Source organism: Nelusetta ayraudi, unplaced genomic scaffold (assembly GCF_046127955.1).
Source record: "Nelusetta ayraudi isolate G7.1 ecotype Tasmania unplaced genomic scaffold, CSIRO-AGI_Nayr_v1 ptg000053l, whole genome shotgun sequence".
NCBI classification, from domain to species: Eukaryota; Metazoa; Chordata; class Actinopteri; order Tetraodontiformes; family Monacanthidae; genus Nelusetta; species Nelusetta ayraudi.
Window position 1 is genome coordinate 6,184,818 of NW_027466103.1, and position 26,394 is coordinate 6,211,211.

Below are 26,394 nucleotides of genomic sequence, written 5' to 3' on the forward strand. Positions count from 1 at the left end.
AATATCAGGCTGATGCGTGAAGGTTTCAGATCAGTAAGTGAGTGAGTCTGACAGCTACTTGCGTAAATGTGTAAAGCACATTACCAACTTGTGATACCAGTGGATCGTTGTCGCTCCTCTACCATGTACGCAACACAACAAACTATAATCAAAAGTCAATGTTGCCAAGCTGATAATCCAGAAATAGTTGCAGTCATTAACGCGCTCTGCCTGACCACAGGTGAATCTTCAAGCCAATAACGTGACGAGTCATGCTTTACGTTACAAACCGTGACATTCAAACATTACAATCACTGAAATCCTTTTGCAACATTTTTTGTATTTCCATTTCCAGAGCCATTTTTTCCCTTAGGGGTAGCATGTACCAGTGTGAATCTCACTAGCCTACAAATGGGAATTTTTAATTACACTGTAAAGACACATTTAGTACAAGGACACACATTTTACAAATGCTGTATCTTGTGCATGACATCAACTGGACCATCTAAACCAAATGTATTTCCTGGTCTCAAAAATGAATTAAGTCATGTTAAATTTGTTTAGATTAAATTCTATTTAAAAATAGCTAACTGTACGCTACCTAACCACCACTGTAAGGGTCACATCCTTCTACACCCCACACTCTGCATATTCTCAGAAAGTTAGTTATCCATTTCTGCACCCCCACTACAACATACTTGGCTTCAACCATAACTGTATATTAAGCATTGCGCCAAGAACTGCCTTATAGTAGCTCTGGTGCCCCCAATGCTCTAGATCCTTTACATTTGGCATCAGTGCTCAAGTGAAAAGACTAAAGCCAAATCTACAAAAAAAAAAAGAATGCACAACAAATCAGAAATCTTAAATGTTGGCTTTGCATTACCTTGTAGATCTTGCAGCATGGTAGAGACAGCAAATATGCAATTGATAGGATGGTAGACATCTGTAAACTCTGTAATAGGCTAGCTAAGCTGTAGTTGCATAGGTTAGTATAAAAATAGAGAAATCCAAAGGGGTGGGCACTTTTTCAGGATGAAATTTGGTTTCTTTATAGAGTGGAGCAACGCAAACCATTTTCTAATTATGTAGATGTTTACAACAGTACTAAGCCCAGACTAGTTTGCACTTGGTACTTTCATGGCAATGTTTCAGCAGCCACTAGTACCTGTGTTAACGAATAGTCCATATCTGATTTTTGTCATTCTTCTAAAACAAATCTGCCCTAATTTTAGTCTGGGCACGCCAACTTTTGTTCTCAAGACAGAGACAGCAAAGAGAACGCTGATGTATTAGACATACATCGGAGTGTATATGCAAAACTTTGTGTTCAGGCAGCTGTATCAGAACTGATTCTTGTTGTCCACCTTCTTGCATTAAACAAATAAAATTGGCAAGGAAGAGGTTCAAATCTACTAATCACCTACTCGTCAGTTGGGCTTTCAAGGAAAACTGTTGCGATTCGTTTCTCTTCAGTAACCGTTGCTATCTGAGATTGCAGGTCCGGTGCCTCGGCATGGCTCATCTTGAAGGTAAAGGACTTTTTGGATGGACCCAATTTGAGATGCTCCCCTGTGATTTCAGATTCACCTTCGTTTGAGTGTTGGAAATCTTCAAATGTAGCGGCCTCCTCGGTGGAGACTTTAAACCTGTATTCTCCTCCTGCTCCGCCCTGCAAGACTTTCTCAAGCCCCAGATTGGAAGACTTGAGAGCTGCCATGATCTGCTCTTCAGACAGATCGTCTCCCGTCTCCAGCAGCCCGGACTCGTCCAGGGTCTGGGACACATTCAGCTCTGCTACTATTGTGGTGGTGCCGTTGTCATTTGATTGCTGCACCTTCTTGACATCCACTGAGACGTTCTCTGGACTTTCGCAACTCAATCTTGTCAGGAAAGCCAGCTCCTCCTTCAGTGGGACTGAGACCGAGCTTTGGAGCTTCTCCAGAGCTCCCTTCAGCTGCTCTTTGGGCTCCAGAGAGTCCTCTCTCAGGAGCTCAAGCACTGACTCCTGCACGATAGGAGAGACACGTACTTCTTCCTCAATGATGCATTCTGGGAAACTGTCTCTGACAAACGAGGCACCGCCCGACCTGAAGTCGTACTCGTCACTTTCCTCCACAATGACTTTTCTTGGCAGAATGCTATCATCTTGATAATACCTCTCATCTGACAGATCCTCTAAGATACCATAATGGCCATAGGAGGTGATGCCACCTCCCTCTTCATGGTCGGAGAGATCCTCATCTGGTGTGGAGACAAAATAGTCATGAGGGTCCTGGTCGTGGGAAAAATAAGACTTGGGCTCGTCAGAAGGATCTTGTTCTTGCACAGAACCAGCTGTTAGCTTATCTGAACCTATCACGGACGTTTTTGTAACTTCCGCTTCACCTCTTTGAATCCGAGCTTCATGAGAGACATTTTCAAGCTCCTCGATTTGGAAATATGTTGTTGAGGGCTCAAACAAAATGGACTTCTGCTCCATTTCAAGCTCCTCATCACTGTAAGTCTCCACTGGTTCCTCAATGATCTCCACGTTTACAGACTTATTTCCCAGGTCTTCACTGTCTTGCAGGCCACTCAGCAGGTTCTTGATCATGAGCCCTGTAGCTGTATCCTTGATGTCCTCCAGTGATACCTTCTTGACACCTTGACCAAGTACCTGAGAAACATCCAGCTCTTCCTCCACTTTGGACTCAAGCACAATTTGCATCTTAGTCGTTCCATCCTCTTCCTCAGTTTTTTCAACATGATATTTAACATTTGACTCTCCTGAGGAGAACCCCTTGCCTTCCAAACTTACAGGTTTGATGACTTTCTCAATAATCTCCTCTACAGACACAGTGTCAAACACTTTTTTCTCACTCAGACTTTTCCTAGACTCAGGTTTCTCCTCTTTCTCCCTTCTTTCCTCAATTTTATCATTCCCTTTTTCATTTGAAACTTGTTTTTGACCTCCACTTTCCTTGTTCGTGCCCAAGCTCATCATTGGTGGAGACACCACTTTCACTGATTTGGTGTTATCCGTGGAAGACTCAATACGACTGATCTGGTGCTCTTCCGGAGAGACCTGATCATTTTTTCCAGCTTTATCCATCACTGCTTTTTGTGCATGTATTTGGTTTTCCCCGTGGCCCATCTGCTTATCTCTGATGGTTGTGGTGAAGTTGGTAGATGACGAAGAAGAAGACGAAGTGGCAGCCTGAGCTTTGGCAAATGAGATCATGTCCCTTCTGCTGGATGCAGAGCTCTGATGCCGGCCTCTGCCTGATAGTGAAATAGGAATGACCCTCGACGGACTTCTGGACCCAGAGGGAGGCGCAGGAGATCTTCTCAGGTTCGTAGCTGCTGGAGTGTACCTGATATCCATTTGTTGTCTGGTGGTCAGTGTGGAAGCTCTTGGGGAGTATGGCTGGGCAGGCATCTTGATATCTAAAGTGGAAATTAAGTAGCATGTGACTTTAGGTATTTGAAGTAGAAAAAAAACAAAAAGGGTAGAAGTGTGTGGTCTTAGATGACAGGTTATATCTTTAATGGTGTGAAACTTTTCATGTGTTACCTTTGAAAGTTAAATCATGTTGAAAGAACTTTGTTGGAAGTGGGTGCAATTACATTGACTTATTGGATGTAACAGTGCCCCTTATCAAAATGACATCATGCTAACACTCAGTTTCAATTACATTGGCCCAATCCAACTGAAATTTGGACTGAACTGAAAATCAAACCAGAGGAGGAGGTGATTTACTTTACTGTTGCTGTAGTGTTACTGTTCTTTATAAGATCAGATGCAAACAGCACATGGAATGCTTCCCATTGTTGGAGCTTTGTGCGCGTAAGTTTGAGGATGTTCCTTTGGCATTGCAGTTTCAAAAGAAATGCCAACATGTGGGATCATCTGCACAAACAGCCAACGTCACAGTGCATGCCATTATGGGAATCCACATATTAATCAAATTACTTTATCAAGTGCTCATGTAAATGGGACCATCCGATCCCTCAATTTGAAACAATTCAATCAGATGGCCAAAAGGAAGTGAGCATGTAAACATGTCTACTGCAAACTTTTGAGCCTGACAGAGACATAAGGGATCAAAAGATTTCATGCAAATCTACATGTTTACTGTGTTTTATCGAGGGGATTCGATGGAAAACACTTTGGGAGGCGGTGTTGTTTTAAAAATGTTCTATAAATAAGTGGGGTTGGGGCTGGCTTGGATCAACCTAACATTGAATGCTGTAAATGAGGATTTTGCCCGCCAGCGTTGAAACACTCATTGTTTACGATGAGCGCTCTTGCAGGCACTGTCGGCTATTTTGCCAAACAGAATGCAGTCGATCTAAAGAATATAAGCATGTTGTCAACAAAAAGACAATATACTTTGATGAGCAAATAATAGGTTCATGCTGATCTTCTCAGCCAGCTCCAAAAGAATGCCACATGCCACAATGATAACATATTTTAAGAAGGTACCTATCACTCTTTCTCTCTGATGCTGATTCATTCTCCTCTGCGCATCCTGAAGACCCACACGCTCCCCTTCCAAAAGAGCCCTGGAAAGAAATAAAATCAAGAGGTAAGAAGAAATACATTAGACGCTGAGATGAGAATCATTACCCTTCAAATGTTATTTCTTTAAATGTAAAAAAAAAAATCATCATCCACTAATATTAACATGAAAGATTACAGAACAATACCATACCTCACAAGTCGCTGTAATTCATTTACTTCCTCCATTTCAACCCCGTAAAACTAAACGCAGATGGTTTACAAGTATCGCCTCCAGTCCTTGTCCATGTAGGGGAGTGATCATCAAAAATACAAGTCGACGCAGATCTTCACATGAGTAGCCTCAACAGTTTGCCTCTCTTTGGCTATGATTGAACAAAGCTTAAACCCTACTGAGAAAACCAAAGTGTCTCCAAAAAAGAAACAACCTCTCCCGAGGGTGCCTCCTGAAAGACTGACCTAAAAATACCAGCTAGGATGCAGGGCGGTCCATACTTCCACAGGAATCCCAAAGCAAAAGCTGACTCGTGACACATACACAAAACACATGCCGCTGCCTTGTCGCCTTACAGTCATTCTGTACATTTTAAAAACTCAAAACAAAACCGATTTGCCAGAGAAGAAAGTGTCTCTGGCCACAATGAAGTAGAATAGATGCCCATTGCGCTGCCTGATAAACAGGATTACATGTCTGGAGAATGTTGTGTAAAAATAGTTTTCACTAAATGCTTTATAAATAACTTTCCCTTCCTGTCACTATTTGCCCTTGAGAGTTTACAAGGAGACCACGGTGGCTACAAAGATAGAATGTGGCTTGCACAGAAACTTAATATTTGCTTATATAATTCTGGCGGGAGGTCCTTCCTTATACAAAACTAATGTGATAACAACTACAGTAAAAAATAATAATAAGTGTATCTCACTTATAAATGCGCGGCCCAGAAATGAGTCCGTCTTTTATATCTTTTGCTTTGTTCCACTTTTTTTTTAAAAAAGTGTGACATCACAAAGGGGACAAGTCACTGTAAAATGTCCCACTTTGAGAAATCTTATTTTAATTGGCAACTGAAGTACAATAAGCTCATCACCTGTAGGCAGCCACTTCCATGCCCAGATCCATCTTCACCTGGAGCAGGTGCTGATGTTCTCGCATCTTCTCAGCAATGGTGTCAGCCATCACATTCCTCTCATGTTCCAGCTGCTCAATAATCATCTGTAGGGAGAAAAGGGTGCTTTCATGATCATTAGAATTACATTTTGCGATAATGTGGTACCTTTACACTTAATACTACAATCACATTGAACTCTTAATTCTCAGCAGCAACATCTTTTAAAAAAAAATAAATAAATCAAACAAAACTTTATCAATAAACAGAATAATAGGATTTGATACAAGCTGTGTCTATCAAGCTGCAATGCATGTTTTTATTCTATAAGTCTGTTTTGCTTTATACTGATGAAAGTCCACTCACTATGAATAGAAAAATTAAAGTCATTTTTTTTTAATAGTTGCTTTGTTAAGTTTACATTTTACACTGTTATATTATCTGTTCAATTCAACATCCATGAAAAACAATTATTAAAATTTTAATCTGGTCTCTCAATCAGTGCTTGACCAACCGCCCGTCATCTGTCTAAGATAACACAGTAGCACAGCCAGGGACAGGCATCACACTCTCTAATAAATGCAATACGCAGGCTTAAACTGGGAAATGCTGCAGTGTGTGTGAGCACAATGCTGAAATCACAAGTACAGGAAGCAGCGGTAGTGCAGTCATTTGTAAGTGTCTGACCCGCTTAGGGCTCCATCTTTAGGGTGGCTAATGAGGATTTGTCAGTCTGACAGCTAATTGGTTTAAGTGGTTTGTGTAATCTAGCGGCCACAGAGTGATGGGGAGGTACAATGACATTGAGACACCCGGGCGGTGCAATCCTGTTATACTCAGGTCAAATGTTGCACGCAACATCTCAGGCTGGACTGAGAAGGGGAACACAAACCTGTCTGCCACCACTTACAGCAGCCTTGGTTTAAATTATGTAACAGCTGCACGGGATGCTTTGCTTTAAGAAAAAAAAAAAAAAAAAAAAAAAAAAAAAGTCAGCTACCAGCTACCTCTCTGTAAGCAGTGGGTGTGGCAGGTCAGAGAGGAGTGGCCTGTCCTGCAGGAGGCTGATGCATTTGAGAAACACTTTCTGCTCAGAATGTCTCTAAAACATGACACGAATCTCATTATTCACTTCAATCACAAGGCCCTTCTCCCCCCCTCACCTGGTACTCGCTGCAGTCATGGTGGAATCTGTCTTGCATGTGCATCAGCTGCTCCTCCAGGCGCACTTGGACCTGCCCTTGCTGCTCCGCCTCCATGCTCATTTTGTCCAACTCGGACGCGTACATCATCTTCTCCTGCTGCAGGTCGCGCAACGCGGCCTGGTCCGCTTTGACGGCCCGCTCCATCTCCTCCACCTTGTGCTGGTACATGTCAAAGGTGTCGATCCATCCCTCGGACACGCCGCGGGCGTACTCGTGCACCTCCTCCACCGTGGCGGCGGGAGGCCCGCGGTAAGTTTGGGCGATGATGGGCGCGACCCGGGACTCCACCTGCAGCCGGACGCGCTCCATCTCTCGCCCGTGCGCCTCCTCCAAGCGGCCGCGCTCGTCCTCGAGTTGGAGCAGGCGCCGCTGCAGCTCGGTGTTGGTCTTGTGCGCATGCTGGAGCTCCTTCTCGCAGCCGCTCAGCTCGCCGCTGACGCCCCGGCACACCTCGGTCTGCTCGCAGCACAGCGACTGCACCGTCTGCAACTCTCGCCATAGCTTCTCTCGCTCCATCTCGGCGCGGGACTTGTCGAACGACAGCTGGGCCACCATTCTGCGCAGCTCCCGCATCTCGTCCTTGTAGCGCGGCTCCCGCTGCGCCACGCTGCCCTGCCTCAGTTTGTTGATCTCGGCGACCAGGAGCACATTTTCCTGCTCCAGCTGCTTCGTCCTGGACAGATACTGGTGTAGCCTGGTGTTGAGCTCCTGCAGCTGGTGTTTCTCACTCTCAAAAGTTCTCTTGAAAGGCAACATCGCGGCATCAAAGTGGTAAAAGAAAGTGGAGTTTTCTCTGGCCTAGCGTTCTGAGGAGGAGGCAGGGTTTGTAAATGTCATCTGCTCCGGAGAGTACAGCCGTGATGTAACAGGCGACCAGTGGCCTCAGCTGTGTCAAGTGCAGGAGGAGGAGGAGAGAGGAGGAGGAGGAGGGCGTGTCCCACCGCATGGGATCGTCCCAAACGCGTCCTCGCCTGGCAGATGCTACGCTGCATTTGGTGGCCGTCGGAAATATTAACTATCGCAGGAAAACGTGTAGTAGTAAATATGACAGGATGTTCAATAAACCAAGCTATGCAAATTTAATGTCTACACTGCTCGTGGAGTGGGCGTGACGGGAGCTGCCGTCCCTTTGCTTGCACATTAATTACTTCGTTTTTATAACGTTTTTTTTTTTTTTTTTTTTTTACAAATGTATCCCCATTTAATGAAATAACATGTTTTAAATACATTTCTGTTCCATTTTATTTTTCCACTTGATCATTTATCTGCCTGTATTTCTCGTATTGCACCATTGGGAGACTGTTCAACAACAACAGCAATAACAACAACTATTATTATTATTATTATTATTATTATTATTATTATTATTATTATTATTATTATTATTATTATTATTATTATAACTCACTTCACTGAGTTCACCTTGTGAAATGCAACATATGTAGTTCTAACTAAACTCAATATAAAGTATCTCAATGTGCTGCATGAACGTCCGTATTTTTTGATATTGACAAATATTGGAAATTTTTGATGCAATTGTCTTCTTTAGTGCCTCAGTTTTTTTTAGAAATTATTATTTGAAAGTGACAGCTTTATGGCCTTTTTCTTGGAAAGGGCGCCCTCATGTGGACAAAAAGCAAAAATGGAACGCGAGGAATGAAATCGTTTACAATCATGACTTGCAAAACAAGCTGCTCTGACTGACAGACTCGGGAAACCCAGACACGCAATGACTGGTCGCGATGTCGTGGTCGTTACAGGTAATTAAAGCGACCTTTTTTCCTCCTGAATATGCTGTGGCCTGAACTGACCTCTGCATCCATTTAAATTGAACATTTCAGGCTTTGGACCTTTCAGGCAGTTCTTTGTAAACCCCAGCTGGAAAGCAGCCCAGGTAGGCGTTTTTACCAGCAGCTGTACACCGCCCTCTATTGACCACAATGACTCATAGCGTGTGTTCTATTTGCTGAGGGTCTGGCTGGGGTTGGCTTGGGAGAGCAGATTGATCTTCATATCAAGGAGCTCCCAGTGAGCTATGTCAAGACCCAGCAAATCATTCGTGAAATCTGGGAGACTCTCCTTCCAAAGGTGAGGCTATCACTTCCACTGTTTAATCATAGACAGAGAGGATCTGTCTGAATAAACCAGTCTTGTTCAGGGAAATACACTGTAAATGAATGACTTAAAAAAAAAGAGAGAGAATAATCTAAAAGGGAGCCATTCTTCTTGGTTATTCATTTTCTCTTTCCAGTGATTCTTAACACTTGTTCATATACTCTTCCATACAGCAATGAATAAAGTTTAATCTTATGATTCAACATCAAGGTACAGCAAGTCCAATCAGAGTGAAACTACACCAACTACCTAACATAAACCCAACTGTTACCAAAGCGTCTGTGGGAGGTAATTATGAGACCACCGTCTCTCTCTCCCTCTGTGTGTGTGTGTGTGTGTGTGCGTGCGTGTGCGTGTGCTGCCACGCACGCCAGTTAGTCGTACATCTGGGCATAGCCAGAGGCTCTGCTGTCATCATTTTAGAGCAAACGGGAAACAACAGTGGATACAGAGACAGAGACGTGTGTGGCTTCTGCCCTGAGAGCCACTGCTGTGTAGGCGGAGGACCAAACAAGCTGGACTCGGTCGTCAACATGAGGGCCGTGTCCAAAGAGATGCGGCGGGCAGGGGTGGACGTCCTGTCCTCCAGAGACGCTGGCAGGTAGACGTCTGTCCGCGTGCGCACTGTGTTTCAGGGCAGCCCAGCGCCTTGACACAAAGTTGTTTTCTGGCCTCATCCTCCACAGGTACCTGTGTGACTTTGCCTATTACTGCTCACTGTACCATGGTGAGAGGAGAGCAGCGCTCATCCACGTTCCCTCGTCTGGCAGCCTGGCCTCGGCTGACACACTGGTTCCTCTGCTGCAGGCCACCATACTGGCCATGCTGGAGCAGCTGGAGGACCCCTCAGACAGGCAGCCACAGTGAGCTAGCTTGTCTTCCAATGACATTTTACACCCAACTATTAAAGACAAAACTGAACCTTGGGCAGTTCATCCATCTCACCACCTCACAGCCTTTGTTTCTTTGTATTCCATTACTTATCAACATTCTCTTTTACCAGACAAAAATGAAAAAAACATAGACAATTCAGCGAATCGGTATGTCTATGTTCAGGTGGATTTTTTTTTTTTCAAAAACTTTACAGTAGAAATGGACATGTGAGGTATCATTGTAAAGCATGGGAGCTCTACTATCACAATCAGTTGACATATTTCACGGGAAATCATTTTTGGCCTTTTTGGGGGACTCCAAAGTTGACAACTTTGCCATTGACATCGCAATATTTTTCAGTTTTTCAGGTGGATTATTTCAAAAATTACTTTTTACGCTTCTTTAGGGATCCTGATGACAAAGCCGTCACGTCTCTAGGACAAAGTTGACTTTTGACCCCCATAGACTTGTTTAGGGTTAGCGTAGTTTTGGGGTTCCTCACGTGCTAGAAGCCCCAAATTTGGCGTGGGTGCTTCTTGAGGGAAAAAAATCCACCTCAACATAGACATAATGATTCGCTGAACTTTATATGTTGAAAAGTGTTGGGATAAGCACAGCCATCTAGCGGTCAAATTGCGGATTGTTTTTAAGGTGGAATCGAAACCTAAGAAGCACCGCCAACTTCAGCGTTGTCTCCAGAACACTAGTTCCACAGCTAATTGCACATTTAGAAACACTTCCTTGTTTCTGATTATTTACAGTATGTCACTTGCCGTGTGTGTGTGTGATTTAATGTTAGATTAAATTGAATGACGGCAACTGCAGCCAATGAAAACTCAAGGTGTAGCATCCTCACTAAACTGACTAAACCCACCATGCCAATAGCTAAGGTGTCAGTGTGAGGTGTGGCAAAGAAAATTCACAGCCAGAGTTCTCATCCATTTATTTATTTAAAATTTCAGAAAAAAGAAAATACAAGAAATTCTCAGATACACATTTAGAGATGGCATTTGAAAAATACACCATCTCCCAGCTATAGGTGGGGTGGGAGTGGGGGGGGGGGGGGGGGTAGGGGACTTTGAGGCCTCAGACACAGAGCATGAAAAAAAAAAAAAAACAGTCTATTGAAGGACTTTTCTTGATTATTTCTCTCCCCAATCAGGTAACGAACACAGAGATCTTGTGAAACTATTATAAAATAGTAGTAGTAGTAATAGTAGTAGTAGTAGTAATAGTACTAGAGCAAGGCCCCCTCAGAAGGTAATAGGAATGTAAATCATAAAAACCGAGGCATGACAATGATAAAACCTCAAACTCATTATTGCAGTGTGAATGCACTGATGCATCCTCCATAAACCTGAGGTTCTCACAAAGAACATTCTGAAGAATTGAAAAGGATAAGGATGACTACTGAGCGTTTCTTCATTTAATAGCTGTATATTTACACTGAAAATCTGCACCTATTGTGAAGCTGTAAACTCTGGCCTAGCTCCTCGCTAATAATGTTATTTAGTCCGTACCAAGACTACCCGTATCTAATCCCTGTCCTCTATATGTCCGAGTGTTTATTTGAAATGTGTGACTGTTCTGACAGGGTTTCACGATCTAGTGTCTTTAACAGTAATCCACCTCACAACAGGGCAAAATCAATGTTGAACTTATCCAGAACTGAAAGGTTGAAATGTGTTCTCGCCTACAAACTGTATAAACAGAAGGAAAACAAATGCACAGATATGTAAAGTACACAAGCTGCTTGCTTGCCAGTGGTGATTTCTGAACTGATGTGATATTCAGCAGCAATCAGACTGTCAGTCAAAAGGATCGGTCACTCCTGCGTTTTCTCATATAATCCACTTACATTTTAGAGCACGTTTTTACCCAAAGGCCTTTTTTAAAATGCTGTTTTCCTTCTTTCTTTTTATTGCTTTTGTCCAAACACGTTGGGCACAAATAACTTTAATCACTCCGAAGCCCTTGTACCGAGACAGAACTCTCCCTACGGGTTCCGTTGATATTATCATCATCATTATTATTATTTTGAAACGAGACGCTTTAAGATGTGAGAAGCTCCATTGCCACTTTCACATTTGACGTTTCAGGTGACAGTATAAGATCCACTGAGGTGACTGTTTGAATCAGCAGCATAGAGTTAAACAGCAGTACAACAGGGCAGAAAAGGCGTGTCAAGTTCACTTCCAAATGAAAACAAAATTGTTTATATATATATATTAAAAAAAAAAAAAAGGTGAACCAGAAATTGGCTACTCTCACAGCCAGACACTTTGGCATGCGTTGATGGTGTTTGCACGGACACAGAGAGTTTACATGGAAGGAAACAAACTCGAGCCCAAAATGAAAAATAAAAATACATAAATAATAACAATAAAAAGGAGTTGCGGCATGGAGGTTTTATGCAGGGAGTGAAGATGCATCCTTGTTACATTCAAGACATGTAACTGAATGTCATTATTTGAGTCACGTTTGTGTGTGTGTGTGTGTGTGTGTGTGTGTGGCAATAAATCAAAGTTGTGAAATGAGGGATGGTGCTGTGACCCTGCAGCATTACAGACTTCAGGTAAACAGCAAATACATTTTGTAGTAGATCATTAAAACATCTTTCCCTTTTTAAAAAATATTTCCCATGGTTACTGTTATAAATGCTTGTTATTCAGATAAGAAAATGAGGGTTTCTATGCGTTGAGGGATTGAGGTTGTGGCAATGTGTTAGGAGTCAGTGGAGACGCAATGTTTGACATGATGATGTTGCTTCGTAATTTGCAAAGCTCCCAAAGGCTCAGATGAGCTGAAGTTTAGGTTGGCATGACTTTTTATGAACAGTCCTTTTTCTTTTTAACCTCTAACAGGCAAACAGTTAATGTTTTGCCCGCGTTGGGATGAGCTGAACTTGCAAACATCTACGCAGACATTCCGTCTCCAGTCCTTGTCCGCTTTGTGAGGTGTATCTGAATCTCAGTGGGTTCGATCCAGACCAAGGAGTTTCTGTACAAACTGATGAGAAAAACCATACATAGATATTTTGGGAAAAAAAACAAAACAAAAAAACAAAACAAGAGTGAGGTAGATAAATACTCGAAGGAAAAAAAAAATACAATGTAAGTCCTCCAGTCATGATGCCAAAGAAAATACATTTCTTAAAAAAAAAAAAAATCCAACTTTATATTGAATCCTGGGGCATTTATACAGTGATTTAAACTGATATCACAAAATTAAAAAAAGAAGAAAAATAAATAAATAACACTCCTACAGAAAAAAAAAAAATGTGAAAGAGGGGGGAGGGGGACGGGGGTTTCACCAGGCAATATTTTCCAAAAGGAGAAATCCTTCAAAAGACTTAGCACTGATCAGCCCCCATTTTAAGACCTTTTTTCCATCCCTACAATTGAAATGTGTTCCCTTGCCTGTACGTTAACCCATCCTGTATTGTTTTTGTTTTTTTGGTTTTGTTTTTCAATTATAAGCAGGGAGTGAAATGTGGTGAAATTAAGCAACACAAGCAGGAGCGACGGTGTGTTCAGCGGGAGTGTCAAAGTGAGATTTGAAGTTTGAACTTGATGAGCCCGACTGGGTCAAGACGAGGCAGGAAGTGGATGGGTTAAAATAGCAGATCTGGTTTAAAGTCAATTTCTCGGGGACGGGAGGGTTGTGGGGGGGCTGGTCCAGCATGTTGCAGAGAAAGATGATGGTGGGGTTGGGACAAGTACAGGACAATCAAGAGAATGTGTGGAGAAAGCAAAGCCTTTACTTTGACCTGAGATTGAGTCGCACCTATAGCACATTAGGCGCAGTGCTAGACAACAAGTACAAAAAAAAAAAGGGGTGCCGAAAGTACACACTCACACATCGAGCTAAGGTGTCCAATTCAAATAATAATAATAATAATAATAATAACAATAATAATATTAATAATAACAATAATAATATTAATAACAATATTATTCATAAAAAGTAATAAAATAGACATCCACAATACAAGAACTGGAGGAAAGTTCATAAAGTAAAAGGCAATGAGCAAAATATAACGTTACAGAAAACCTTTTGGGGTAACAGAAAAAAAAAAAATGGTTTCATATCATCTTATTTTTTGTTGTTCTTTTTTTTTTGTTTGTTTGTTTTTTTTTTGTTTTCTAAGAGTTTGTAGATATAAGAAACAGGCTGTAGTGGAGACCTTAAAATACCAAACCTGAAGAATTTCATTATATATAACATCCAAAAGAGAAAAAAGAATAAAATAGCAGCTTTTCTGTACAGACATAGAGGCAAACATTTTTTGAACCATAAAAAGGTTTGTTTTCAATAAAAAAGTGACAAAAAACCCAATGATGTGTATAAAAACGATCCTGCAGTCGAAAACACAACCGTAAGACCTCTATATGCATTTGAAATGTCCAGGGACGATTTCCAAAGGAGACCTGCTGTGATTTTTAGAAGTCGATCTGATCCGTCTCTGGTGTTTTGGCGCCATTCAATTTGAACAGCAGCACCGGCGAGTGACGGTCCGCTCCCGCCAGCCAAATATGAAATGTACACTTTCAAAGAGAAACTTGTCAGATTGCGTCTGGGAAGAGCTGCAGTCCTTGACCGCAGTTGAAGATGAAGGTCAGTGACTCGGGAGGTTGAGATTTGTCAAATGGAAACACGGGCAGAGCCAGGCTGTGATTCAGAGTTGGAAGATTAACATCACGTGCGAGCGTTTGCTACTTTAAATTTTATCGTGGTCAAAGTTAGTCGGTCTTCCGATGAGGCCCCTCATGAGCAGAAATATATATTTCTGTCGTTTCGATTCAATCATCTAAAAAAAAACATGAGGCTGCAATCGCTTTAGCCTCACAGTCACAGGTGACTCGGTGAACTGAGGGAACTTTTCAACGAGCCGCTGAAATGATGGCTAACAACTCGCCTGCCGTCACCTCAAAACTGTAAAGCAGCAAGTCATCACAAGAATTTATGCTCCCAGTCGTCAGATTGTCTGGACGATAACCCTTGGTGTAACCTCGGAAAGCTAATCGCCGCAGGCCAGACACTTTGTGTGGTTTACTGGAGCAAACCACACAAAGTGTCAGAAATCCAGATGTTAGACTTGCACATCGGTACATCCAAGTTATGTCATTTAAAGGAATCACTTTGATCAGAGGGCACTGTAAAATAGAGTGCAAAAGATATTGTCAGTGAATTACTGCACCAGCTGCACTGTAAGTTCCCTTGTCCAGAGCGTCATTTCTTGGCAGCGGCGAAATAAGACTGATCCGACTCGTGCGATCCCCTCGCTAGAGATTTCTGATAGATTATTTGGAATTTCAATGATCACTGGAGTCAAAGTGACTCCATCCAAAAAAAGCAAAATCATAGACTCCGTTTTGGAACAAAGCGCGACGGCGTTGTTTCCTCAACAGACGCATCATCTCAACTCTACATCACAGCCTCTGACAAAGAGCAGGCAGGACCTGTGTGAAACTGAGTCGTTTTTCTTTTTTTTTAGAAAAACAAGCTGGATTTGGCAGAAAGTTTGGCAGAGACACACCAGGCCCTCCTCTTCCACTTCATCCCGCCTGTGACGGGATCCACCACTCGAGAAACAACCAACAGCAACGTGAAACAAACAATCTCAGTCCAGACTTCTTGTTTTTTTTTTGTTTTGTTTTCTGACGGAGGCCTCCTTGCAATCTAAGAAGAAACTGAGCTGTAACCATATTATAGAGAGAATCGCATGTTTGTATAAATACACAGTCAGATATCCACAACATCCTCTTTTAAATCATTCCGGGTGGGGGAGGGGGGAGGGTACAAAAAGTGCTCTTCTGTTGGATTTGCTGGCAGATATGCAAAAAAAAAGAAAAAGAAAAGAAAAAGAACATTTCTCAGTCCAGGTCCAAGCCTGTTTAAGTCCGGGCACATCGCCTGCTTCGTGTTCCTCCTCAGAGATTTAAATGCTGCACAGAAAGTAGTTCCTCGGCGTCAAGTCCAAACCACCGTTTCCCGCGCTGTTTTGTTCTCCTTTCTTTCCTCATCCTTCTCTATCGTGTCGCCCTAGAAGCAGCGGAGAGAGAGATCACCTGCGACAGGCCAGAGTGAGAGAAGGGCTGCTCTGATATCAGCAGGCCGACGACTGGGGCAGCGGCAACGCCCGCTCGTTCTTTCTGCCGCCGTTCATGTGCGCGTACGGCTGCAGCTCGTCAAAGTTGGGCCGCAGCACCACCACGGGCCCGTTGGCCGACACGTGTCCTGAGGGTTTGTCCAAGGCCCGGCCCGGGGACGCCAACGCCGAGGCCGCCGGCGAGGAAGGAGGCGCCGGTCCCAGCAGGGGGGTGCCGGGACCCTGAACCGGGGACAGCTGGGTGGAGGGAGGCGGCGTACCGGCCGCACAGGCTGACAGCGGCGAGCTGGCAGCGGCGGCGGAGGCGCAGGGCTGCCTGGTGGACACGGGGTCCAGCGGAATGTTCTCCATGTTCTCCACCTCCATGTCCAGCTCCTCGGTGTCCGGCGGCTTGTTCTCCTCGCTGTAGAAGAAGCTGACTTCCCTGAAGCCGGTGTCCAGCTCCTCCTTGATGCTGTTGATGATCTCCAGGAAGGACGGACGCATCTTGTGGTTGTACTGCCAGCACATCCTCATCAGCTCGAACCTGCGCCAAGCAGAAACAAAAAAAGACATTCAAGTCAGCGGTGCGCAAGTTTTCCCAGGAAAAGAGCTTTCTTACTGTTCCCACCAGTAGGGGGCAGAAGACTCCGGAGTTTAAAGGTTATTTATGTATTTTTTTTAATTTTTTTTTTAGATTTTTTAATCCTGTTGCAGTGACACAGTGGGGCAGTGGTTAGCGCTGCCGCCTCACAGCAAGAAGGTTGTGGGTTCCATTCCATGCAAACTCTGTGTGGAGTTTGCATGTTCTCCCTGTGTCTGCGTGGGTTCTCTCCGGGTTCTCCGGCTGTGTGTGTGAGTGAGTGGTTGTTTGTCTCTATGTGGTCCAGTGTGTCACCCTGCCTTGACCCATTGACAGCTGGCAGAGGCTCCAGCAGGCTCCCATGACCCTGAGCTCAGGAACAAGCCGCTATGGATGGATGGTAATCCTGTTGACCAGTGTTTCATGATCAATTGCTCAAATATAACTCACAAGAAAACATTACAGCACAGGGCCCTAGACACACTTTTAGCTTCCTGCTAACCAAATGCTATGTTGTTGTTGTTGTTGTTGGTGGTGCACTAATGTGGTGTCCGAGGGTGGAACCAACACCTAGCTGAGTGTGTTGGCAAAAATAGGAAAGTTATCAGTGCCCTTTGTGACATCACAAAGTGCTGGTTACCAGAATTGCATGTTTAAATACAAATGTAATGAATACCAAGGAAATTAAGTGAGGACATTTTCTCCCCTCTCGTGCCTTCACTGTCTGACAGGCTGAAGAAGTGAAGTCCATCCACCTGTAAACCAGTCATCCTGCCAATTTATTCTGTCCCAGTCAAAGCAGGAACGCAGTTACATGCTGTTCAGCTCGTGTTGGCTGTAAATCCAGATATTTTGTCTGTGTAGTGACTTCATGTAGCCTTGACCTGACGTGATGTGATGTGACCTCTGGCTTGGTTTCATAAATGTCGCCACTCTCAAATAGATGCCTGGTCATCTCTTCGACTTTATGTAGTAAATCAAAGGTAGAATGTTCAATTTTACAGGTGCACTAATATGACACCTGTAACGTAATGTTGCTCTTTACCCTGCGGCTCAGTAAGTGAGAACTAAAGTCACTGTGCCAGGCCCGCAGTCCAGCCTCTGAAATGTCAAAACAACACCGTAAAACTCAGTGTTATTACAGTTTGGTGTGTGTGACACCACACGCCGCAGCTTCAATTCCACACAAAACAAGCTAAAAATATTCTCGCAGGCCGGCCGACAAACACCTCAGACACCACCACCACCGCCACCACCCTGCTTCTCTCACACTGATCTCCTTGCAGCCTGCAATGCACTCTGCTGCCGGGTGCCAATGTGCTGCTGAACTACGGGCACGAGCGTTCCCAAGCATTCGTCCTGCCGAGTACCCGCGAGCAGTGGGGGTGGTGGGGTTGTGGGGTTGCGGGTGATGGGGTGGGGGGGGCAGCTGTGGCTTGTTTTTCCAAAGTGTTTTCATGTTGACGATCGCGAGTCCCAACTCAGAACTTTGCCGGTGTTCTCGAACAACAACATGTGTCACAAGCCTGTAAATGAACTCCCAGGATAAAAAAAAAAAAAAAAAAAACCACCCTGTTTTTGTTTTCTTGCCCTACTTTTCAGGGAAATTGCTCCTCTGAAACACACAGCTCTTCAGATCAGCTTTACCCAAAAGCTGCATATGTTGTTTTTATGGAGATCTCCAGAGAGTTTGGAAACCTCATTTAGCTAAACTGAGCTTGATTCATAAATATCTGAATATAGCCATGACTGACATGGCACCTTAAAACTGAACTCCTCCATGTAAACTTTCACCGACGGAGCAGCACCTTTACCAGACAGATGGGGGCGCTCTCAGATACCATTTCACTTTGTCGGTCGATTTCACACTGGGGTTTACTGAAGTTTATTGTCCAGAAGAATCCAAACCCTTGTGTTTAAACAATGAGTGTCCTTCTATGAACCTGCGGCTCCAAACAAGCAACTTGCGTAACGGTGTTGAGACTGAGCGAAGACAGAGACCCGCTCATATAAAAGAAGGGACTCCACGCATTAGCTCATCAGTTACAAGAGATGCAATATGACCACCAGCCTCGTATCAGACTTTATAACAATACACGAGAGAGAATGCATGCTCCACAAAAGAAGAAGAAGAAGAAGAAGAAGAAGAAGGAGAAGAAGAAGAAGAAGAAGAAGAAGAAGAAGAAGAAGAAGAAGAAGAAGAGGAAGAGGAAGAAGACTTGGGGAAAAAACGGAAAGAAGGGAGACAATGCACCTCTGTCAATAGGGAACCCTGGGGAAGAAACACGGGAAGCCCAATCAATGACCCTCAGCTACAGGACCATGGGAAAGACAAGGAGGAGACATTCAAGGCTCTCCAAACATGACTCATCCCCAGTCTTTCATCCTCCTCTGCGATCTGTCTATTCAGCCTTTGTAAGGGCATTCTGGCTGCGCCGCTCTCACTCCCAGCACTCCTCTGGAAATCTCTGTTAAGTCACCGCGGCAGAGGGCGACTTCCCCTGCCTGATTTTTTTTTAACCCGCGAACTGAGCGGGAGGCGAAAATCCCACCCACCCCTGCGCACCCCCACCACCCACCCCGACTCCGCCGCCACCTCCGTAACACAATCCACACACTCCTGTAATCAGGACACAACAGTCCCGGGCTGCCATAGAAACCAGATGTCTGTCTGCACAACACTTCTCCTTCTCTCCCCGCTTTCTGCGCTCCGCCGCTCTCTTTTTAAGGTGAGGTCAACCGTATGATGCGGGAGTGGGAGAGGGAGTGGGGGGTCGGGGGTGGGGAGTGGGGGGGCAGGATGCTTCGTTATTGAGGTCACAGAGGGTGGGAGGATGGAGGGAGGGGTGGTGGTGGTGGAGCGGGCGGAGGGGAATAAATGTATATCTGCTGCGCTGCGTTGTTCGCCAGGCGTTATTAAAGGATGAGTTCATGAGTCTTGTGTCTCCCACACACCCCACCCTCCACCCGCCACCACCTTAGCTCGGGCCCCTCTCATGACCCCGTCCCCTGCCAGCGGGAATGGCGGGCATCTTTTGTACGCACGGCGTGGCATCCCTTCTATGGGCCGACGGCCGAGGAGTCTCGTCCCCGCTGCCAGCTGACTGTGTCGTCAATGGGACGCATTTAACCGCTGACGTTAATGTCAGACTTCACCCTGGCCGTCGCTGCAGCGCACACGCACACACACACACACACACACTCACACAACATGATATCCCACACACACTTAGTGTCCCGACTGAAAATAGACGTGGGACAAAAAAAAAAAAAAAAACTCAAACAGAACAGCAAAGCGTGCAGCAGCAGCAGCAGCAGCAGCAGCAGCAGCAGCAGCAGCAGCAGCAGCAGCTGCAGCAGCATCCCGGGACAAAAAAGCGTGAAGATTAAGGTCTGAAACAGGCTGCTGGTCACACAGGTATGACGGTCAGACTCACAGCATGTCGGGGCAGTTGTCCGGCTTATCCAGGAGTCCTCCCTCCATGACGAAACGCAGCACTTGCTCGTTGGACATGCCCTGGTACGGCTGCTCGGCCAAGGTGGCGATCTCCCACAGCACTACGCCAAACGACCTGCGAGTTAGAGACAAGGCAGCAATGAGCAGTCAGGAAAGACGTTTCTGCTTTTTGATAAGATAAGATAAGCTTTTAACGATCCCCCCCCTTGGCAGTACGGGAGTAAGAAGCAGCATATAAAGAAGATTCGTGGAGCGAAGAGCAAAGGGAACGCAAGAATACTATCTAAGTACTGTCCACACGTTGGCTAGTGCCTTACTACTGCTCTTACTTATGACTGCAGACAGGCTCCATCCAATGCACCAACCCATAATTCACTAATTACGGGTAATGCACCATACATTGACTTCTGTCAAGGAGACAGTGTTGCAAGCACTATTTATTCTATTATATGTATGTATGTGTGTACGTGGTGAGCTGGCAGCTGGTGTAGAAATGTTGTGATTGCAGCCACACCTCCACGGCTGTCGCTTCGTTCTGCAATTCATCATTCTTTACATTGTCGCGCGTCAGACTGCAGTTCCTCGCAGCTTGTGTCATAACAGCAGCTTCGCTTGTATAAATGCAATGCTAACACAAATGTGCAGTCATGCTTCAAATGCATGACGTTACCTGAAACCCACGGCAAGTTAAAGGTCCCATACAATTTACTTTACCAGCGCACAGTGATGTGTTCCTAGCCTGCGTCAATAAAGTCCAGTGGGGGGAGTCCAGTTCTGGTTGATCTCACTTCTTATGTGAAGTGCACACGGAAAAAAACACAAACATTGCCCTTTGTGATGTCGCAGTGACTACTACTACCCCAACATCCTGGAGCAGCTGTTCACTCCCCACATTGAGACCACCTTGAAGCCACCCTGTTTCTGTCCCCTTCCAAACATGCGGAAGGTAACAAACAAAACATCACTATTCTCCTTCTGAAACGTCTAAATAAAAGCTTTTTTGTGTGTGATCCCACTGTAGAACATTTCGATTTTTGTTGTTGTGTTTTTAAGCTTCTCTGTTTTACAGCTCAGCAAGGTAAAACACTACTTTAAATGTTTGTTTATTATTATTTATTTTTTTTTGGTGTGCACCAGAGCAGAGAACGGTCAAGCCTCAGTGTAGTAAACATTACCTCAGTTTAACCTCTGCTTCTCTCTGAGGTAAGAAAGATGAATCTATTTATAAGTGGCTTATGCATCTTTTACGAACAAGGCCCGTAGTGTGGCTTCAACTGATGCCAGTCGGACGTTTTGCGAGCAAATTTCAGGCTACGTCACGTCGCCTGCAGACAAAGACCGAATGAGACAGATTTTCCCGCTCGGCGAAATGAGAGCCTCCTGCTCGGCTGTGGATTCCCACAGTGCCCCGGATGGGCTCGACTCGCAGTAAAACCTCATCTGCGCGACATCAAAGAGGAAGATGGAGTACACAAATGTGGAGGTGGGTTTGTGCTGGCACTGCAACCTATCATTTGAGAACATCTGGAGCAGTTTAAGCCCACTCTTAGCGACTGACCCGTGGGACACTCGGAGTTGGGAAACAAAAAAAGGGAAATCTTGCAAGAGAGCTGGTAAACACTTGTTATTTCTCGACATCGATATTGCTCCAGATAGAAAAGAATGTGGCAGAACTGCGAGCTGAGGTTTTACATAGAGCTGGCAGAAAGAAAAAAAAAAAAAAAAGATTTATCTTGTTGTATTCTCATCTGCCGCAGGGAGGAATTTCCAGAAGGCCGACTGGAAACCACAGGATTTCTGATGGTTTTTGAAAGTATGAACTGTCACAGTGCGACCAGGGTGGGAAATGCACGTTCACATTGCAAGCTAAAGAACCCAGTGAGGAACACGGTGCCCAGAACACGTCTGTGAGTTTGTCCGGACGGCATTTAAGCACAAAAAAAAAAATGCCGAAAAACATTTGTGGAATTCTGAGCGAGACTCCCAGGATTTGGGACGATTCCCCACACGTCTAACTAGCGGTGTCAGAAGGCGAGCGATTTGCTCTCATCATACCAGACATCAGACATCGTGGTGAAGACGCCGTCTTTCAGCGACTCCGGAGACATCCAGCGGACAGGCAGCAGGCCCTTGCCTCCTTTTCTGTAGTAATCCGTCTCGTAAATATCCCTGGTCATGCCGAAGTCTGCAGCACAGAGAGAGGAAAGCAAGGAAACAGAGGTTGGGAAAGCCACTAAATATTGCTTATATTCGGCGTGGGAGAGGAAGCTCCCGAACGAGAGCTCATCCCTCCCCTTCGCACCCTCCCACCTCCCTCCTCCCTCCTCCTCCTCCCCCGCGCCTCCGGTCCGTCAGCGTTAAGACACCACTGCTTCGGGCAACGTTCGTCGACATCCAAACACTTCACGTAAAAAAAGCCGACTCACCTCCGATCTTCACCGTGAAGTCCTCGGCCACCATGCAGTTCCTGGCGGCCAGGTCTCTGTGGACAAATTTGTTGGCGTTCAGGTAGGACATGCCGTCGGCGATTTCCCCCGCCATCTGGATCATCTTCTTCAGCGGCGGCAGCACCTGGCTGGTGGAGTTCTGCAGTAGAGGGAGTGTGAGGTGAATAAAGAGAAACACCAATTACACCCTCCTCTCCCCCTCCCTGTATCAACGCCCAACCCATGGGGTTAGAGGTCAGCGCTACGTGGGGGGGGGGGTGGCACAATCACCCACACAGAGGTGCCAAACACGCGTTGACGACTAACATATTTCTACCTACTGCAGCAAATTGAATTATTCACTTTTTATAAAGATGTGTTCTTGAATACTTTTTAAAAAGAAAATGATCATCTGCTGACTGGAAACAAGGATTGTATAACTTGGGTTGCTTTTGCGTCAAGCTCTTGCCAGAAATCGCGGCAGTTTACAGAAACTGTCTCCAATATACAAATATTGCTTTTATTTTGCGAAAAACTGAAATGGAAACGCAGCCAGTGTCACATTTGGGACAACACAACCTATCTCCAAATAAGTCCATCAGTGTGTGTGTGTGTGTGTGTGTGTGTGTGTGTGTGGGTGACAAAAAGCTGCTTACTTCTTTGCGTAGGGAGCGCAGGTGGCTCTTGAGATCTCCGCGGGTCATCAGCTCCATAATCACCAAAGTTGGCTGCCCCTGAGAGACCACGCCCAGCAGTCGCACCTGCACCAATCACAAGACAGCACGAGGTCAGGTGCACTTCAACCAAAAGACGTTCACATTCAAACTGCACGTGAAACTGTTTTTATTGTATTGAAAACAGACAAAATACAAAATATTTAAATTATACTTTAAATAATGTTACATGGAAGAACTGGATTAGAGTTAAAACTATAATTTCATCATTTAGCAACCAAACTCTTATAAACAGTTGCACATGTGGAAAACTCTGAAGAAATTGGTTTATTTCAGCGCTGATCTCACTAATGAGGAAGAATGTACACAGTCTGAAGGAGGCTGAATTCTTCCTCGGTCAACAGCTGCCGGAGTATAAACAACCTTTACATATTGTGTCCTAATTAAACCTGCTGACCCTGATCATGAAGGTTATTAATAGGCAAATATTAATGTTTCCAGCACGTCAGTGTGCCTTTGTGTACAAGGTTAAGACCTCTCCACCACCTGACCCCAGCCCCACCCACCACATGGTGACAGTTGAACTCCTTCATGACGGAGGCCTCGTTCAAGAACTCAATGCGTTCCCTCATGCTGGCCGACTCGTTGACCGTCTTGATGGCCACTCGCGTATCGGGTTCGTCTTTGACCACGCCCTTCGCGATGCCCTCGTACACCATGCCGAAGGAGCCCTGGCCCAGCTCCTTGTGCATGGTGATCTTCTCCCGGGCCACCTCCCACTCATCGGGGACGTACACTGTCAAAAAGAGGAGCAGGGGAGGTCACCAGTTAACACAGCACGCTCGGAAATGTAGAAGCGACGAGTGGGACGGCGGCGGTTCTTACTCTCTGCAGCACTGAAGTACTCTGGGTTGACAGACGCGTACAGGACGCCGTTCCCCAGCCTGTCGCTGTTCCTGTTTACACACAGACAGTTAGTGTTAGCTGCCACTGCAGACACCATGTTTCATGGTTCTTTATAGGACCTCAGCTCTCCAGCTCCAGAAAAATCATTAAACTGATCATTAAGTTTGATGAGCGGCAGCATCAGCACTTTAATCGTGACTTCTTATTTGGTTTTTTTTATAGGGTTTATATAGGGTTTTGTTTTGTTTTTGTTTTTTTGGGTGGGGGGGGGGGGGGTTACTTGCCTCTTTTTGGTCACGAAGAACAGGATGGCGATGAGGCCGACAACGAAGAAGGTTGCTATGATGGGGAGGATGATGATCAGGTAGTAAAAGACACTGTCATCTCCTGCAAGAAAAAAACAGGGGCGTTAAAGACTCTGTGACCAGAAAGTGTGTCAGCAATTCTGTTCATTTTAGATGGATATCAATGAGCATCAGAGACTCGACTCGTTTTCATTCTTTAGACACTGCAATCTTGACTGGATAGCAAGACTCTTTTAACTGTTGTACATCAGGTACTTCTCCTAAGACTCTCTGAGAATTTTGTGTGTTTGCTGTGTTGTTGTTTTTTGTTTTCTGTGGCTATCCAATAGCCATGAGAATAAAGATGCGCAGAATACATCTAAAAAAATAAATCAATCAAAAAGACAGTTTCATTTTACATCGATAATCTACAACAGATTGCTAAAAGCAGCTGGAAGTAACGAGAACTTTGCCAATGTCCAAGAGAGAAGCGTGGAGTTACGTTTGGGTGGAGGCACGTAGAAGGACACGCTCTCAGTCCAGGATCCGTTCCCTGCCAGAGACGTCACGCGCACTTTAGCCGAGTAGTTCCCGGGGCCCAGGTTGTTGAGCCGAGCTCCTCGGAACTGACGGTAGTGCTGCCGCGACACGCACTCATGTTTCTCAGGCTGAAAAAAATAACAAACAACACACGGGGTCACCAATCACAGACAAATACATCTCTGGGCCTTCCAGTACAGATTAAAGTCTCTTAAAGGTCCAGTGTGTAAAATTTGGCTTGATTTATGATTTTTATCTGGGTAAAAGCTCAACATACTGCCCATAAACGCATTAATAAAAGTGTATAATCACAGTATAATAAAAGCAATTGGGGCTTCCGTCGCTTCTCTGTTCTCATATATATAAGAATAAACATAAAGCAAAAGTCTTTCTCCGAGTTAGCTGCCATCCTGTGCCATCATTTTTTAAGGAAGCCTGGTTTTTAAACACTCAACCTTGAAAGTCCCTCAAAGTTACTCACCTCAGAGCCGAGGCGGAACTTGATCTCATACATGAGGATGAGTCCGTTGGGTGTGGCCGGCTCAGGCCAGTGCAGCACCACGCTACGCTCCATCTTGTCGACCATCTCGTACACCACCTTCCCTGGGATGTCGTCTGACCCCGCTGCAGGGAGAAAAAAACACACGAGAAGGCCTGAGTCTCTGCAGAAAAAGGAAGGTGTGAGAGTGCAACCTCGGACAGCGTGCGTGGGTCACTCTCCAACCTGCCGGTTTGGTCCTGGCGAAGACGAAGGCGCCGGCGCTGCAGCGACCCAGCACCTCGTTGCAGGCGTGGAGGTCGATACGGTAGACGGTGAAGGGCCTCAGGGAGGAGATATCGATGGACTCGACCGTGACCCTTTCCTCCGAGAAGGGGAATTCCCTTATGGGGGGAATGCCTTCCGTGCTGTTGTCCCACGTGCCCAGGCTGGAGTTCCCGCTGCCACTGCCCTCATGGAGAAACGTGCTGTTGGGCAAACCAAAGACGTCCCTCCGGCGTCGATCCGGCGGCCTGAAAAGCAGAAGAACACGTTTAGAGAGCGCTGAAACTGAAACTAAAGAGTTTGTGTGTATGAGTCCGGATGCTTCTGTGGAGCTGTGTGTCGGCATGAAGCATCCAGCAAGAACTGGATACTGGACTGGTCAATTTTTCCCCAGTGGCCACTCGAGATACAGCAGCCAAAAACATCGTATGGCCCTATTGACGCAATATAAAAATATACACTTGTAAAACAGCTGACAGGACCTCTTCCCACCTGAAGTGCGTTTCATAATAAATCTTTCGACTGTATAATTTTCAGTCGTGGACTTCCCCAGAAAATAGTTTATTCCCAGCGTAACGTCACAATGTTGTGACGCGCTGCTTTGTCTCTTGGCTCGTTCTGACTGGCTAATGGATCCTGATATATCACGTATGTAACAGAGGCACGATGGGAAGCGACACGACTGCACTAGATGCTCTATGTAGCTACATATGCTGAAGCAACACGGAAGCCAAAAACTTTTGCCGCAGTCTGCAGTAGCGGAGCAACTCCATTGAAATGAACGGGACGCCATTTTGGATCCAACGGATGACAGTCTGACGGGGCCTCATTGTGTGAGTCACGAGCTGCAAGGCCGTCCAGTGGACAGCGGCAGCGGTGAAACCAACA

At 45.2% G+C, this 26,394-nt stretch overlaps 3 protein-coding genes across 3 annotated transcripts in view; 1 reads left to right on the forward strand and 2 right to left on the reverse strand.

The window, feature by feature from the left end:
• Window positions 1-1,017: 1,017 nt before the first annotated feature.
• synm (synemin, intermediate filament protein) lies at window positions 1,018-7,708 on the reverse strand. Its single transcript, XM_076037949.1, has 4 exons — window positions 6,753-7,708; window positions 5,572-5,696; window positions 4,448-4,527; window positions 1,018-3,408 (listed from the first exon to the last, which is right to left on the reverse strand). The coding sequence occupies exons 1-4, from the start codon at window positions 7,548-7,550 to the stop codon at window positions 1,403-1,405; spliced, it is 3,009 nt and encodes a 1,002-aa protein (XP_075894064.1). The 5' UTR covers window positions 7,551-7,708; the 3' UTR covers window positions 1,018-1,402.
• A 614-nt stretch (window positions 7,709-8,322) lies between these two features.
• Window positions 8,323-9,853, forward strand: pgpep1l (pyroglutamyl-peptidase I like). Its single transcript, XM_076038003.1, has 5 exons — window positions 8,323-8,554; window positions 8,636-8,688; window positions 8,766-8,882; window positions 9,284-9,510; window positions 9,596-9,853. The coding sequence occupies exons 1-5, from the start codon at window positions 8,524-8,526 to the stop codon at window positions 9,774-9,776; spliced, it is 609 nt and encodes a 202-aa protein (XP_075894118.1). The 5' UTR covers window positions 8,323-8,523; the 3' UTR covers window positions 9,777-9,853.
• An 855-nt stretch (window positions 9,854-10,708) lies between these two features.
• igf1ra (insulin-like growth factor 1a receptor) overlaps window positions 10,709-26,394 on the reverse strand; it is a 78,781-nt gene continuing 63,095 nt past the window's right edge. The window contains exons 11-21 of the mRNA XM_076038218.1: window positions 25,468-25,754; window positions 25,225-25,367; window positions 24,706-24,871; window positions 24,204-24,306; window positions 23,899-23,969; window positions 23,580-23,809; window positions 22,996-23,100; window positions 22,340-22,499; window positions 21,969-22,098; window positions 19,894-20,028; window positions 10,709-16,420 (exon numbers count right to left, since the gene is read on the reverse strand). Of these exons, the coding sequence (XP_075894333.1) occupies window positions 15,892-16,420; window positions 19,894-20,028; window positions 21,969-22,098; window positions 22,340-22,499; window positions 22,996-23,100; window positions 23,580-23,809; window positions 23,899-23,969; window positions 24,204-24,306; window positions 24,706-24,871; window positions 25,225-25,367; window positions 25,468-25,754 (2,059 nt within the window). The 3' untranslated portion in view covers window positions 10,709-15,891. The remainder of the gene's footprint in view (window positions 16,421-19,893; window positions 20,029-21,968; window positions 22,099-22,339; window positions 22,500-22,995; window positions 23,101-23,579; window positions 23,810-23,898; window positions 23,970-24,203; window positions 24,307-24,705; window positions 24,872-25,224; window positions 25,368-25,467; window positions 25,755-26,394) is intronic.